At 29.3% G+C, this 17,645-nt stretch overlaps 1 protein-coding gene across 1 annotated transcript in view; it reads left to right on the top strand.

The window, feature by feature from the left end:
* The window catches only part of LOC107444401 (muscle calcium channel subunit alpha-1), a 221,011-nt gene that overhangs the window by 96,114 nt on the left and 107,252 nt on the right, over window positions 1–17,645 (top strand). The window contains exon 2 of the mRNA XM_043039109.3: window positions 14,508–15,093. Coding sequence (XP_042895043.3) covers window positions 14,508–15,093 — 586 coding nt within the window. The remainder of the gene's footprint in view (window positions 1–14,507; window positions 15,094–17,645) is intronic.

Genomic DNA, 17,645 nt, shown 5'->3' with positions numbered 1-17,645 from the left:
AGGTTACAAAATTTTGTAATTTTAAGAGATTACTATGTTTTGTGTTGAAAATGAGATGAGAATATTAAGTTATATTTTTGATAAACACGTGGTAATATTAAAACTATAACATAAAGGTCAAATCCGACAAATATATATTTTAAGCCATGTTGTGAAATAATTAAATTTATAAACAGTTATCTGGCATTAATTATCGTGCGCAGTTATGACCATTAATTGAAATTAAATGATATTGTTTGGTTTGTAAATTTTCACCAGATGTTTGTGCAGGAATTTTGTTGCGTTATACGATAAGTAAGACCAAAACTCCACAAAATTTGCAAGTTTCTGAAAATCAGCATATTTAAGGATAGATAGTAGTTCGATTTCCAAATTTGCAGCGAACCAGTTTTCTTTTTTTAGAAATTTCACACAAGAAGAAAGGTTAAAATGTTTTCGAGGAGTAAAATTTCGCACTAAAAATTCAAAATTCATGATTTATAATTTCTCTAGATTTCAGCTTCTTTAATAGGTTACAAATATTTTACCAAAAAGGATCAATTGTTGAAGCACCCTTTTACTTAACACTGTAAATTGTATTGTGTCGAGTTTAAAGAAGGAAATCCTAAATTTCTGATTCAGGAACTTGAACTACTCTTTATTGCCTTTAACAGTTGCAACATTATACTTTTGTTTCAGGTATACAATTAAAAGTTGAAAAGACATAAAATAAGACTGAAAATAAAAAAAGAACAATAATAGAGAGCATTTGCTATTTCTTATTTAAACTCTAGATTTTATTATTATTTAATTTATTGCAGCAATACTGTTTTCATTATATTTAAAACTTAAATGTTATCTGATTAACTTTTTAATTATTTTTTGAAAGTAATTTTTATGCAAAATTAAATGAAGGAAAACAATTATCAGTTAAAAAAAGTACAGGATATATACTAAAATTCAACTTCGAAAATAACTAAGAATTTTATTGTGTTTTAATCCAAACAATTATTCGTAGATCTGCAACATAGAACGGTTCAATATTTATGTGCTGTCTTTCTCATTTTTGTGTTACCTGTTCTTCAATTTGATATATTTTTACATTAAGCACATGAGCTTTCATGTATAAAGCATATTTATTTGTTTATTGTTACACATCGAAGGTTGCGGTAGGATTTGGACCAGCTTCTTTATTTTTTAATAGCTTTCAGTGGAAAAACGAGACTGCTTAGCCAAAGTGATCCCTGTAAAACAAATAATATTACTATAATAATATTACTACTGTAAAATTACTATTTAAGGTATTTATTTGTTTATATATTGTCACACATATGCAAGCTTGTGCACTCATCGCAAACACTCATTTATTATAAGCCTAAGAACAGATAGCAGTAGTAGTAGTAGTACTTTATATACGTAGCACAGGATCTGGGCGACAATCTGGGAAACATATCTTAGGTTGATCCGAAGACTTGCCAGCACAATTTCGATCCTTTGCTGCGGGAATTGTTCTCCTACTTTGGTAACCCAACGACCTGTGCTTGAAGTCGAGTACTTTATGCTAGAACAGTTTAAAGCTGACCGATGCCGCACATCCTTGGTAGCTTCACAAAGTGGTCACTTATCCAATCACTGATTGTGATGCTTGACATTAGTATTTTACTGGGAACCGTGTTTTTACGATCAGTCAACTGGGAAAGAACAGATAGCACAAGTTAGAAAATCACCTTGCTAAGACACATGTATTTTAGCGTGGAGGTTAAGGGTTCTAATTTCCCCGTATCCCTAGATACATCTTTGTGATTTCCGATCCTATCTTATGCTATCAGTTCTTCAACGGAACAAGGGTTCTTAAGACGAACTTTTAACGGAACAAACAAGTCTGCATGAGTATGTACAACTATAAATAAATAAGTATAAATAAATAAATCGCATTCGTTGTTGTGGGGGTATTGAGACTCACTACTTCCACTCTTCTTCATAACTTAAAGTAATCGCACTACGCTATTTTATTAGGTAATAATTTAAGATAAATATAGTTAGTTATCGTTTTTTACTGTTAGCAAATAAAAATTAAGTTATTGTTATGTTTTATTAAATTATATTTACTTTTATGATAAAACTTTTGTAAAACTGTATGTTTTTATCGAAAATTTTTAACTAGCTTTTATAGTAACTTCAAACAAATTAGAATTTAAAAAACAATATTGTAGATGTTGTAAAGTAACTCTAAGATTTATCTTTTATCCAAATAGAATCGGAGACTGAATGAGTAGAACCATATTTTCATTAATAACATTTAAAAATAATAATGATATATCAATAGAATGATTTTTAATTTTGATGTAACAAATTGTTAATTTTGATGTGTTTTTTTGTCCAGAAATTAAACTTATTGCAAATCAATCCTAATGGTTGAGGAGCGAGGAGAACAGAGCGCGTGAATCTAGAACTGCAATAGCTGACTCGCGTGTAATACTTATAACACTGAAGAAAACATGTCATTTGGCTATTAATTCAGCTCTGTACAGATAAGTTTACCTCTGAAGTTATAATCTTTGGTATCAAAATTCTAAAATATATTTAATAAAAGTAGATTTTAATATATCTAGAGGTTAACTACGAGTGACAGTTTTTCAAAATTAAATTTAAACCGTATTTCCTATAAATCTGGTTTGACTATGCTATATTAATGTGTATAATATTTCAAAAATATTATTTTTTCATTTTTAAAATATTCCCTTCGCAATTTATTCATGGATATTAAATAAATTGTTTAAGTAAGTTTTTGTTTTTAGTATAGTTAGTATGCTTCTATTTTCAGTTATTCATAGAATCTTACTGTTTTCGTATTTTTTTTGTTTTTTTTTTTGTGTTTCTGTTTCTAGTTATGTTGTCTTTTGTTTTTTGTAAAATAATCGTCTTTAAATGTCGCAACACACTTTAGTAATGTTTGAGTATTTTTACATAACTTGAGTTATTTAAAGAAAAACAGCTTTTTTAAGCGTTCAAATTAACATTTCATCCAAAAAAGAAGGAGGAAGAATTATGAGTGTTCAAAATAAATAAAAGAATCTAAACATAGAGGAATTAAATGTGAATTATAAATTATTATTTTTCATAAGTATTACGCAAAATAATTTTCTGCTTTACCATCAATAAGGATGTTTCAATTTATCTTTTCATCTTAAGGTTTATTTAAATACAAGTGAGTTTACATGTTACATTAAATATAGTTTCTAGTTTCTGTTTCTAAATACCGAAAAAAAATTTGTTCCTCTAAGAATAATTTAGAAAAATGTATTAATTCTTCTTAATTTTTAAATTTAAATTTGTTTTGTCTTCCTTAAATATCTAAACAATAAATTCCTTCTCTGTCATTAAAATTCGTAATGATGGTAAATTTGAAAAATATAACTATATTTTTATTTATTCACTGATTTTCCTTGTAATAGATGGATAATAATATGAACCATTTTTGTTAAAAATTTGATTGCTATGAAATTATTTGTAGCATTGTTATTACATTATGAAGCTTCATTAATGCATTTTATTAGATTACACATTTGTAAATATTAAAAATAGTAAAAAAACTTATTAAAATACAAAAAAAAAATAGATTTAATTTTAAAACAAGATCATTAATTTCGCTGATACTGGCTCAGGTTGTAATCAGAATTATTTTTTAACGCAAAAAATTCCTTGTATTTATTTTTGTTAGTTTCAGATAAAGGTATATTTCGCTTACAAAGAGTTCCATATTACTTTTGACAATTCTTTAAAAATTCTTCATTTACAATTCTTTCGTCTTCTAATTTATGTTCAAATTTATTAATTTTCATTTTTAAAAACTTAAAAAGCTTAAATGAAGCTCTACATTAACACAGTAATATAATGCTATTGAATATCTTTATGGTTTAGTTATACCAAATGTATATTAATTCACGTATAAAAAACATTTCAGCCAAAATTTATTATGTTCTTATTATACCGAAATATAGATAAGCAATAATTAAATTTTTTTGGCAATTAAAATGGTTTTAAAAACAGTTTTAATTATAATTTTATGATTTATTTTTTATTAAAAACCGAATATTTTAATTTCTAATCTACAACTAAATTTCTTAGTTTGTTTGCTGCAGCACACATTTGAAAATAATAACACTTTATTATCTACCTAAACCTTTCTTTATTTAATATTTATATTAAAAATATTCCTAAAATATAAAAATTTTAAAGTATTTATTCGTAAGTAAAAGTTTTTTTCTTCAAATTTCTCGCCAACGCTTTTCTGCCTTATACATTTACTAGAGATAGCCCAATACAAACAATATCCTTTGTTTGATTTTATTATGAAACGGAAAGAGCATAAGTTCGCCAAGATGAAAAAGATAGAAAGTAAATAAATGGAATGAGATGAGATAGTCAACACGCAAGAGAAACAGACACGGAGACGTAAATGAATTACACAAAGAAAAAAATATATCAGACAAAAGTTTTCGAAACATTTGGTCTGATTGTTTCTTTCTTAAATGTGAAGATTTTAACTGAGGAAAGTGAACAGATTTTAATGATTAATCTTTTAAAGTGATGGGAGATTCAAATATCATTATCTGTTCAGTTCTGTATTATTAGAAGATTATTTTTAAATGTGTTATTGCTATACTTTTTTAGCTTATTATTTTTTCTAAATGTTTTCATCGATTCGTTAAATGAAGATGTTTGGAGAATTCTATACTTAATAAATTTTGCTAAACAAATATTGCATCAGTTAATAACGCTTTATTAAGAAAGTTGTTGCATCCGAAATAAGAAAAATCTCTACTGACTTTAAGCTAAAATAATTTTTTTTCACATTACTAACTGCACTGAGATAAAACAGTACAGTCAATACAACCCGAATATGGCAAAATTTTCCATGTTTCTGACTCTATGCTCGGTAAAAAAAGCTGGATAATTATTATTGAAGCGCTTTGATATTGATTCTGGTAAAATTAACAATAAAATATGGATTTGGAAACTGGGATAAAATTTGGTAATTGTGGTAAAAATGGATAATTTTATCATACCTTAGAGTAGGGCATCATTACACTTTATTCGGTTAAATTTGCTTTTAAATTTTCAATTTTTTACTAAATGTGTGATAATAAGAACTATAATTTTAAAACCAGAATTTCGGTAAACCGTTATCCTATGAAAGGAAAAATTACCTTCTGAATGGATTAAATACCGTATATTTTGGTTTTGTATTACCAGAATTGTAGTTTATTTTACCCGAAATATCCTTACCGTTCATCACGGTAATTTTACCAAATATTTTTTTCCCGCTGAGTTTAGACTTTTGTACTATTAACGATTTAGTCTGAGTAAACAAAATATATGAACAAAATGAACAAAAATTTGTGATGAATGTTATTTTAAAAACAACTAGGACTTCGGAAAAGTACGGTAGGTTCAGAAAAAATAATAACTTTAAGTTTTCTCCCATCACTTTAAAAAAAAAAACATAAGTTAAGAAGAAGAGGACGAATAATGACTTTTCTATTCCATACGAAAACAATTTTGTAGGTTTTCTTCGCCATATTTATTTGCTTTTTTTCAAATTCTTTAAACACATTAAACTGACAGACCGTTTTCTATATAATAGTTTCTTTTGTTCAATTCACACCAAAACATATCTCCTTTAAAATTTTATTATTTCATTCACATGTTGTATCCATGACTGAACAAATTTCACTTCAAGCTGAAACAGAAAAAATAGTAGAAAAATGTCTTTCTTTGTACAATAGAACGAAGAAGCTCATTAAATAATTTGAAAAGAAATTTTCATAATACCCTTCTTCTTATTATTTTTTGGTTCGAGTATTTTTAATTCACAGATTTACTTCAACGCGTGTAGTTTTGAATCCACGATTTCCAACGGGTAAAGCCGAAGCACCCTGTCTGGAAAAAGTTTAGAATTACATAGTACTAAAACAAAACATAGTTTAAGATTTGTAAAAACAGAAAGCGGAAACTGTTTAGTGAGAAATATCTTTCTAACTCCCTTATTCAGAAAGCTGAATTGTTATTTATTTACTTCAACTTGTACTTGAAATGTTATTTATTTACTTCAACTTGTGTAGTTTTGTATGCACAGTTTCTAAAAATGGGTGATGCCGAACTCCCAAGTCTGAAAAAAGTTTAGAATGACATAGTACTGAAGCAAATTAAGTTTAAAACTTGTAAAAACAGAAAGCGGAAACTTGTTGCCAGAAATATATTTTTAGCTCCCTTATTTAGAGCTATGAGTGATACTTTAATGCTATGATATTATTGGAAAGAAAATAATTTTTTGCAATATATAAGTTATGAATAAAAATGAATTATAATAAAGGGTATACTTTTATATTTTTCAAATAAAAGTTGTACAAAAATGTTTTAGTTAAACTATTAAGTTTAATTTAAGTTTAAATTATCAAATAGTAAAAAAATAATTTAAAAACTTGGCTTTAATTGCTATGCGTAAATATTACTTTTACAAACGTTTTATTGTTTCTATTCTAGGAACCAGTATATTTACTGAAAAAACTTTAGAAATATTTAAGTTAATTTAGCGAATGGTTAATAATAACTAAAATTCAAAATTTAAAACTGACATATGATTATGAAAATTATTTCAGAAATGGTTACAATCAGTAAGCTGTTAAAAATCATGAAGTTGTTTCGATTATTATAGTTCTTTCAGAGGTCACGGACAAAAAGTACAGTTATTTTGGGGAGTTATTTTGCCCTGATATCCAAACAATTAAGTTTTGCGCTATATTCTGCATAATATAAAATTTTATTTATAAACTAAACATACCACTTGAAAAATTTATTAAAATTTATCTATTTCTACTCTTGATTTAATATTTTTTTAAATTTTATTAATTCCGATTCATTGTAAAATTGGGTGCTCGAAATTAACGGAATCTGCATAGCTTTTGAACTTAACAGGAAATTGACAAAACAATTTCCTGTTAAGTAATCTACTTGATTCATCCAAATGAGTTTATCACATTATTGAATTGTTTGATGATTTATTTGTTTGGTTTCGTCAGACGCATTAGGCTTAGTGCTACATTTCAAATAATACAATGGGTTAGAAAATACAACATAAAGTAAAAGAAGCATGAGTTAATAAATACTCAATCACATTCAAAAATTGATCTTGGAAAAAAGCTTGAAAATCGCAATCACTAATCTGTAAAATCGCAATTACTAATCACTAACCTGGTTTTAAAACATCTTGTTCTATATGTACTATCCAAACATATAGAGCAAGATGCTTTAAAACCAGGTAAAAAATTCTGATTAACTTCCAGAGTGCCCAAAGATGAAATACGAGTAAAAAAGCAATTTCATCAAACAAATATCTGAGATTTTGCGTTTAGCCAAAAGTTAAGTGATTTCGTGTCCAAAAGATTGCTGAAATTAAAATAGCACAGGTCATGGGTTGATGAATCGTCAAGATAAATGTCTTATGCTTGAAACAATGATAATATGCTGTGCTGAAAAATTTCGTATTGTCATATATTGTTGACAATATCTCTTACGCAACCACTAAAAAATTACAAACCCCCCAAATCATGAAATTCCTACTATTATTTAAAAATTACTACCGTAGTTATTTTCGTTATTTAAAAATTACTACCGTAGTTATTATCGTTATTTAAAAATTACTATCGTAAAAATGTACATCTTTTTTGAACTAGTTCGACGAAGTACCCCGTTCTATGATAGTGACTTTAAGAGGAATAAATTAAAAAAAATTAAAAATAAAGAAAATGACTTCTTTATTTAAAATAAAAATTTAATTTACTTTCTTTGCAAAAGAATTAACGAAAATTGTCTGAATAATTCTGCTTTATAATATACAATTAAAATATACTTTTTAAAAATGTTTGACTTTTTTTCAGCTTATTCTGTTGTTTAAAAAAAGGAGTTTAATAATGATTAAAATCAAAGAACGAACGATATAAATATTAAATGCAGCAATTAATATGAGATACAAATTTTTATATTTAAATTAAGTACACAAGCAATGAGCGAAAAAGTCTCTAACTTCATTTGAATGTTCGAAAAAATAAGCAAATTTTAAGTCCTTCAGAACATTTATTATTACAATCTATACACTTAAAAGCTAATCACTTATTCTCTATGCCAAGCATTTTATGCTAATGTAATGTAATGTAAGTGACTTGATGTTTAAGATCCCAACTGAAAGGAGATGACTTCCTAAAATCTAATTACGAACGCCAGTTAACTAAAATGAACATTAATTATTGATCGAAATCTCGTTTTGCAAAGCGAGATACGACAATTCGTTTTTTAAAGAAACGTAACTTCAAGGTAATCAGCATTATGCAATTTTGCTGTGCATTCTTAAAAGATAATTATATCTATCTATGCTAAACTAAACAGTATAGAGCATTCCATGAAAAGAGAGAACAAAATATATAAAAATTATCAATTTCGAAAACTAGGACTTATAAAATGAAACAATTAAATTGCGAAATAACTGAACTTTAGCCAGCTTTTAAGAAAATTTGTTTCTGTGAAGTGGCAACAGTGTTGCAAGCATTACTTTTCTGACAGACTTCGGATGTGCAGTTGAAACTGTTTTTTAAGATCAACTGCAAGCCATGGATCCATTTTAAGATCATCCTTTTTAAGATCAACTGCAAGCCATTTTTAAGATCAACTGCAAGCCACGCTGTCTATCCTGTATTTTCCATACGATTTTTTTTTATGCTTTTATGCAAATTTATCCAACTTTCAGTTTCAAATATCTTCTAATTGGTGTAACATTGATGGCATAACATTGAATAATTTTACGTATTTAATTTAAAAAAACATTTGTCAAGAAATTAAATGAAAGTAAGCCCTTCTGTTATATCCACCCAAATCACTGCTGCTAAACAATGTTTTTTATGCCGTCATAGTTGCTACTAATAATGTTTTTGATACCAATTTTAAAAACATTTTTTAAATAATTCTTGATGGAAAGAACAGTGTAAAGTTTACTGTTGAGAGATATAAAGGAAAATATTTTTGTATTTTTATATATTTAACATCCAATTTTCTTTTAGTTGAATCGCAATTGCATAATATTAATGAGAGTAAATACTGATTTGTAAAAAGAAAGAATGGATATATTTTGCCTCCTTAATAAGGATGATATGTAATCGTTGAATATTGTATTCTTTAACTAAAAAATTTCTCGACTTGATAAAAAAAATCCTTGGAAACTGTAAATATATCTTAACTAGTTTTTCACTTTAATAGTTTCAGTTTGATTTTAAATCAGTTAGGTTAAAGCGATAATCTCGTTAAAGGCAGACTGATAAGAAATGGCAAAAATACGAGAAAATATGCGATACGATATCGGGAAAACATACGTTTTTAGTATCAAAACTTTTTTGTTGGGGACAATATTGTGATTTTTAAGCTTAATTTTATTATTTCTGATTAACAATTCGCCGTGTATTCTTTTTAACATTTAGCGTAATTTTTGACAATGAGCGAGCTTTCAAACATATTTGATAAAACTGCTTTATATCTTGTTTGTCTTCCCCAAGCGTTCTTTGTGTTATACATAATTTTTTCTAGTTTATTTCAAAACTGTTTGCTATGGGATAGTGTGGTAAACAGGTTAATGTTCACGCTTGTCAATTAGGTTTCACATGTTGCTTGTTCATGCGATGCACACATAGCTAGAAATCGATAACTCGTTCATACATATCGTTCTTGTTCATACATATTCCAGTACTCGTTCGTACACAATCTTTTTTATTTTTGTGTTGTGTTTCTTCACGGAAATACTGGGTTTTTCGTGACACTATAAAAACTGTAATGTCATACCTATTTGAGAGGTTAATTTATTTCAAGTCAATACCGAATCGAGCGTTCTTACACACTTTAAAAGACGTAGTTAAATCTTAACACAAATAATTGATAAAGCTTACACGAATCTCATTTTTCTTTACTCCCTCTTGGACAACAATTTGTTCGTGAAGATCGTTATGTTTTCACCACAAATATGTTGAATAATTATTTTATATTTAAACTTAACTAAATTCTCGTGTTAAATGATAGTAGGCCATGTTTTTGAAGTATGACGAATAATAATGGATCATTATTAGAAGTTAAATTGAGAATAATTGTGCATTTTTAAGACAGTTTCTATATCGCGACCAAAATGGAGGTTCTTCTACATATTGTGAACTGGTAAAATATGAGTTCTTGTTGGATTGAATTGACAAACTGACCGAAGCTTATTTAAGTCTTAAAAGTTTTAATCCTGTTTACTGCTTGATAAAAAATATTGATTGCTGTCGATTATTTGCAAAGTAATTTCCCATTTATTTGAATAACTACTCATGTAAATTGTAAGAAAAGCGGGTGTGTTTATAATTGTATATAAAGACATTTGAGCAGTGATGGCTCAGGGGATAGGGTGTTCGCCTTCCAATGAGGTGAACCGGCTGGCTGATACGAATCCGCATCCGGCTTGCACCGACTACAGTGCTGACGTGAAATATCCTCAGTAGTAGCCGAATCATGGGTTAGAATCGCTTTTCCGTCAAGCAAACCGCGGGAGGTTTCCGTGGTCTTCCTCTCCATGTAACGCAAATGCTGGTCCTCCAAAAGTTCTCCACGAAGGCAAAGTTTCTCCCAATATATGATCCAGGAGTTCCCTTGTCTTCTGGATTGGGTTCAAAATTTGCAAGACTACGGAGTTGAAAAACCCAAAGTTGACTCAAAAATTGGGTCGGCTGTTCAACGGCGGTTATAAAATAATATAAAATATGAAGATATTTATGTTTTCTCAAGACTTACATAAATCCGTCAATTATATCAAATAATTTTAAGACATTTAGCCTTTATTAATTTCAGTTTTGTTAAGCTTAAGTCGAATTCAAAATGATATTCTCTCTGTGGTGTATGTTTAATTTACAATCTAATTTCATTTTAAGAAATATTTCTTCTATGCACCTGTCTCTTAAGCTAATGATTATTACTTAATATTGTATTGTATAAATAACTTTACTGACTCTTATGTACATCATAACTTAGAGTATTATAAACTTTCGTGTTACGGAGTAGAAAACTTGATGTTAGCTACTTTACTTTAAGTGCTGCAAAAGACCATTATTGGTACTTCACTAGGCCAATAACTTTTGGAGAACAGCATTTTAGTGTTTGGTAGTTGCTAAAATTTTTGGCGTTGAGATACACTAATTATTTTACAGCTTACATTAATTCAGTAATATTCAAAATTGTTTACACCATTAAAGCTAAATTAAGCGTAAATGAAAAGCAACATTGCAATTAGCATTGTCCTCTGAACATGGAGATTCAAAGTTTTTCCGTACTTCAGTTAAATAATATCTGAAATCATTTACATACTTCAGGGAAAATCAAAATTTTAAATATAAAAAAATGCAGTTCTCTTTAATTACGGTAAAATAAATAAATTGATATCTGTCTGTTTGAACAGGGAAAAATCTTTAGTCGAAACTTACCATAAAAATAAATAACATGCGAACTCCAAAGTTTCATTACAGAAAATAGTTTTGTCGACTTTTACATTTTTATTCTGGGTGCATTTCGAAATCACTAAGGGAATGAAAGAGTCTTTAAAAAGAGTTATTTCAGTTTTGTTCTTTTTATTTTTACCCGTAACTATGCCAAGAGAAACAACATTCACGAACGGGGAAAATCAAATTAAAACAAATGAGTCGTTTTAAACATTTCGAGAGCTTATTTATCGAACTGACATCAAAAAATTTGTTTCAAAATGTTATTTCAGAGTATTCATAGATGTAAAATGGAAATTTATGTAACAGCAAAGTAGTTTTATTTTGTAAAACTGCGTGGTTTGAACGTCAGAGAAATTGTTTGGAATAATGAACTCTCAATAGTCATCATTTTAAAATTGAATACGATAAAAAATTGCCTTGTTTTCTTTCTTTCCGGCAATGCAAATATCATCTCTTTTATATTTTAACGGTTTCAGTAACGGAAAAAATATTTTTGCAACTGTTTTGAAACGTTTTATAAAACAGTAAATTATTTTACAGCTTTTGTTTTACTGCAAAATATCAGTAGGATGTGGGTAGATAATTTTTTATGCTTATTTTCAAAATTATTTATTTGTAGTTGTTGTTTGTAGATAATATATTCATGTAATAAATTTCATTTTAGGAAAAGAAATATTTCGAATCTGGTTAAATAAATTAGCATGTTAATAAATAATAGAAATAATTTTTTTAAGTAGTAAAAAAGGAACTATGAAGATTACGCATTTTAAATTACTCTTCAAATACTTATGATCAGGTTTTACACCCTTAATTGCCCATATGTAACCATGTTTTTTTCGCACTAAAATGAGAGTCATCTATAACGTAAGTTTCCACCGACTGATAAATAGAAACAGAACATAATTACCAGGAAAGATTTACTACAAAAATTATGATATTTCCAGCTACTTTTCAATATAAGAACAATCGGAATATTAATACTTCCGAAGGCCTGGAATAAATTTTCGTGGTTCAATATTATAGAAGTATGGTGCCTGGGATTGGATCTACAATATGTTGCTACTGTCATTTCATTCACAGAAAATGAGAAATTTGTCGTGTCTATTTTTATTGACTACAAGCTACACTAAAATAAGTTAGCTGTAATTAAAATCATTTACAAATAAAGTTACTTACTAAAAAAATGAATAAGTTTAAGATTTATTAACTGCTTCATTATTGACAGTTAAGTTTAACGAAATACTAACTTGTAGAAATATTACTTTGGTTTGTCACATATTTTGTAATTTTAGTTACAACTTGAAGACAAATTGTTAGCATGATTAATTTAAGTAATTAAGCATAGTGAAGAAGGTTATTAAATTCAAAAATGTTTTTTCTTAATAACCTAAATAGCATTTTGTTACAATTATACCAAAATATAGTTACTTAGATTTATCTCTTTCTTTTAAGTAACTGTAGTTTATTACAGAGTTTAATTTTTTTGCTGTCAAAGACTTAACTAGAAGATATTATTATTTTTTGGATTACCGCACAAAGAAATCGATTAATTTCTTTTTCTTAAGAAACGCCTGTGGAGACACTTGTCTGACTTTTTTTTTCTTGAATCTTTTCTTTACCGCTGAAAAACGTGACTAGAGTGTGAATGCATCTCAGGAACACAATATCTTAGAAGATTCTCAAAAAAAATCAAATGCCTTAGTTAAATAAATGACACGTGTTAAAATCGATTTTTCTTTCACGGTTAATCCAAACCTGGATATAATTGGTTAAGAAAAGTTGTCAAAATTATATCCTAATAACACCCTTACTTGTACCATGAAATGGTTTGGGCAAGGTTTGGGTCATGTTTGTCTATGACTTTGGATCATTTAATGACATTTGAAAATTTTAAATAATTTCGTCTTTTTCAATTCACCTTACTGTTTAATTTTAGGTTAGTAACGTGAATTAGTATTGATCATAACTAAATAATAACCAGTATCATATTTAGTTGCTGCTTGTATTATTTAATAAGATTAGAGCAATAATTCTTTATGTTGAGATACTAATTTCTTGTTACAGTTTCTTCATTGTCTGTCTGAGGTAGTTCATGCAAGAAGTTTTATTAAGCAATATTTTGCAACAGTGTAGAACTAAAAATGTTTCGAAGCCGCGAGTTTCGTATTGGCGCGTTATTTAATGTGATGGTTTTTCATGTTTATCACTCAAAATCAGTTATTGATAATAAGTAATCATATCATAAACTCAGCGTATGTTATCTATAAAAGTAGCTATAGTATTTATCTAAATTCATTTCAGCTTTGATATGTATGTTACCTCCAAAAGTAGAGATCAGTTCAAAATTAGTTTCATAATTATCTAGATAAAAGTGTAGATTAGTTTGACCCGTTAAAGTACCGAAAACTGTTTCATTTACAAATTGCTAAGGTAATTTTCAAATTACTTAGATAATCTGCACATTTCTTATGAGGCACTCTTCCGTCTTTTTTTTCTTTCCCTCTTAAGCACGATCTTTGCTTTTTTAAATCAGATCTTTGCAAGAACAACAGCAAGGTTTCTTTACCCACAAACTAACAAAATGTTATAGACTTATTCTTCGATATCTTAAAGAACCAAGTGAACACAATAATATAATCAACAAATTAATTGATAGAATCAACCAGCAATCAATTAAAGAACTACAATTAAAAAAACTAAATAGTCTAAAATATTGTTACAATTAAAAATATTAATATTTGAACTTTATATATCAGAAGCCATTAATGTTCACATTACCTAGGTAAAATATGAACACTTTCAATTTTTCATTTTAAAGGACCTAGAGAAACTTTACAATAGCTAGGTAATGTGCATATAAATGGCTTTCGTACTTTATTCAAATATCTGTACCTTAGATTAGCTTTTAATATCAAATAAATTAGTTTACATCATTACTTTATTTATTAATTTTATTTCTAGGTGACCAAGATTACCCATCGGGACCACATCCATTACTTCAACATTCCCTTTCCGCTTCCTCCTCCAGCCATCATCCTCCGGTCCAACAAGCTTCGCGCTACCTCATCAACCGACGTCACCCTCTGGCCATCAGCAACATCTCCATCCCTCGCAGTAACAGCAATCTCCTCCTGGAAGATCCTCTATGGTCCTCATCACCAACTATCCACCATCTCTCTGTACCTTCCTCTTCATCCTCTTCCTCCTCCTCAGCTCTTTCGCCCTTAGCTCGCAAGAGGCCAAAGCCTATTATGATCAAGCAAGCACATGTCGAGAGCGACTTAGATGTTGCCAGTTCTGTGAGCAGTAAACCATTGTCGAGTGCGTGGAAGCAAGCCTTGGTAGCAGCTACTGGGGAGGCAGGAGAGGAGGAGGTTCAAGTGATGGGAATCCCTGATCAGGTGCCACCTGTCATACCACCAACGAAAGAGCGGAAAAGAACGCATAGAAAAGGTCCTAAAGTCCTAGAAAGGCCAAGCAAGGCCCTATTTTGCCTAACGCTTGAAAATCCAGTGAGGAGATTATGTATTAGCGTCGTAGAGTGGAAATATCCTTTTTATATATATATAAAATTAATTTTTTGTTTACTAAACTTATTTTCAAAATTATAACATGTAGATGCGTAACGTGTAATATTTTCATTAAAAAATTAGAATGCATGTATTAGAAAAAATAATTCTAAAAGAAATTCATAAATAAAAAAAATCAGTCAATAAATTTTGTAAAATTCAAATATTAATCTAGTTTCGAATACAATAACCGATGATGGTCAGTATTGTCTACTGAATTGTAGAGGAAAGACTTTTTCAAAATTCTTGATAAAGATAAGGTTTCAAAAATTTTCCATATAATTCTTAAATATGTAATTATAAAAAGTTTCGTCAGTGTCCAATTGTGAAGTGTTTAATATGATTTAAATGACAGATTCAGAATACAGATCTTGATTTATCTCGTTTCAAATTTTTTTTTAAGTATATGACTAACAAGGTGGTGCATGGAAAGATACGCTCACTCACCAAATTTCTAGTACATATTACAAAAGTTCAATGTGTGCAAAAATAATTTCCCGGTACCACCCCAATATTAAGTCGATTTCGTCTAATAGTTCAATAACATCTTCTATCAATGTCCGTCCTAGCTGCTGAGATATGTCCCTGACATATTATTGGTACTGGAAGTATTGGAAGTTTATGTAACTCAATGCTGTTAAAACTGCAGGAACTGTTCTTGTTGTTGCTGTGCTGTCTATTTCAATACTAAATATTTCCAAAAATTGGGTGGGTTGCAAGGTCTGGTCCCTGAATACTGTATAGGATGTCTTCTGGTAGTGAACCGATTTTAAAAAGTGCAGCTAGAATGGTCTGACATTTGAAAATGTTTTTTTTTTGTTGCATTAATTGAGTTTATAGACAATGAATGTTCACTTATGGGGTAGTATCTGGTTGTCTTGTCTGGTAAATATCTTAATTTTTAGAAATACCCTGTACGTATTCTTGCTATTTCGAAAGAGAGGTTTTGAAAAGGTTCAATAATAGGAGCATGTTATTGATCATATTATATACACTGAGTGGCCAAATTATTATGACCACCTCAGAGTTTTATGCAAATGAGTTATTGCGTCACAGCACTGCCGCTAGAGGGCAAGATAACTATAACGCGGGAATGCTGGACAAGTGAGTCATCAGTTATACTGTGTTGCTTGCTCAGATATGGGAAAGAAAAGTGATTTAACTGAATTTCAACGTGGAATTATTGTGGGTGCGAGATGTGTCGGAACGAGCATCAGCAAAACGGCTGCACTTGTGAAGTGTTCTAGAGCAGCAGCTGCTAATGTGTACAAAGAATGGACAATCAAGCAAAAAACCGGGTCTCAACGTCTGACTTGTGGTCGTCACAGGGTACTGAATGCTTGATCAGAGAGAAGGCTGGCCAGGGTTGTGCAGCGCAACAGGAGAGTAACAGTGCGATAAATTGCAAGTGATCTTAATCAAGGAGCAACTGTGAACGTCTCTGAATGGACTGTTCGACGCACATTGCGCCGAAAAGGGTTTGGAAGCAGACGACTGAAGGAGTGGTCATAATAATTTGGCCACTCAGTGTAGAAGCGAGTCATAAGGAAATTAATAAAATATACAAATACAAATTATAAACGTTAACACTCAAAAAATTTAAAATTTGAAGATCGTCATCAATTAGGCATTAGCGTAAGCGTAACAATATGACTGCGTAACGTGGAAGCGTCAATAGAAAATCTAACGAATATGTTTCTGGTATCCGTTATAGCAATCAAAAGTTTTATTCTTTTCCTTATGGTGTTAAAAGGCACGCTCATGTCATTTTAGAGACTTAACTCTTTTAATTAGGTTCTATCTAAGACGCAAAACATTAATTCATGGTTCTTTAAAAAGCACAAGAATGAATTTGCATTACGTAATTGGGGGTAACAAAGTATTTCGTAAAATCTCTCCAAACATTGCAGACACCAATACCACAGACGTTGTAAGAAACATGATAGCCACTTACAATTATCACATCTTGGTGCTATATTTTTTCAGCATCTAGTTTGCTACGCTTACTTCATATTTCTTAATACTGTAGTAGGATGCAGTGTTTGGCTTTTATGTTTTAAACTGTCGTCTGCAAGCACACACATATTCGAAAGAATACTATTTGGAATTATTGCCTTCATTTGCTTTATTACCTATTTAATCAGCGTTGTTTTTATTTTTCGCTGCGAAAGATGAATATAATAATGAAAATCATCAAGGGCAATAGCATGCAATTTTTACCTGTTCATCAGCATACGCAAAAACAACATGAAAAATGGAGAAAAAAAAACATCCAAATGAGCCAAATGACGATGCTAATGTTAAAAACAGTATCAAGTACACCGGGAAAAAATGAAACGCCTCTTTATAATCAACTAACACTGAATTTTAATCATTGCTGTATAAAATTCCTTTTATTTTATCCCTAACTTATTCACCCATTCAGAAATTTAATGAAACTCTAATTCGATAGTACAATGAATATAAGATTCATTGATTACTCTCTAATTTTAATTCTTTCCTCCCTCTTTAAATTTCACCTATATTGGCA

The sequence above is a fragment of the Parasteatoda tepidariorum genome, chromosome 1 (genome assembly GCF_982258835.1).
Source record: "Parasteatoda tepidariorum strain Cologne lab strain chromosome 1, Ptep-v5.0, whole genome shotgun sequence".
Classification (NCBI taxonomy): domain Eukaryota; kingdom Metazoa; phylum Arthropoda; class Arachnida; order Araneae; family Theridiidae; genus Parasteatoda; species Parasteatoda tepidariorum.
The sequence above is the reverse complement of the archived record's forward strand: the minus strand, read 5'-3'. Positions and strand labels throughout refer to the sequence as shown.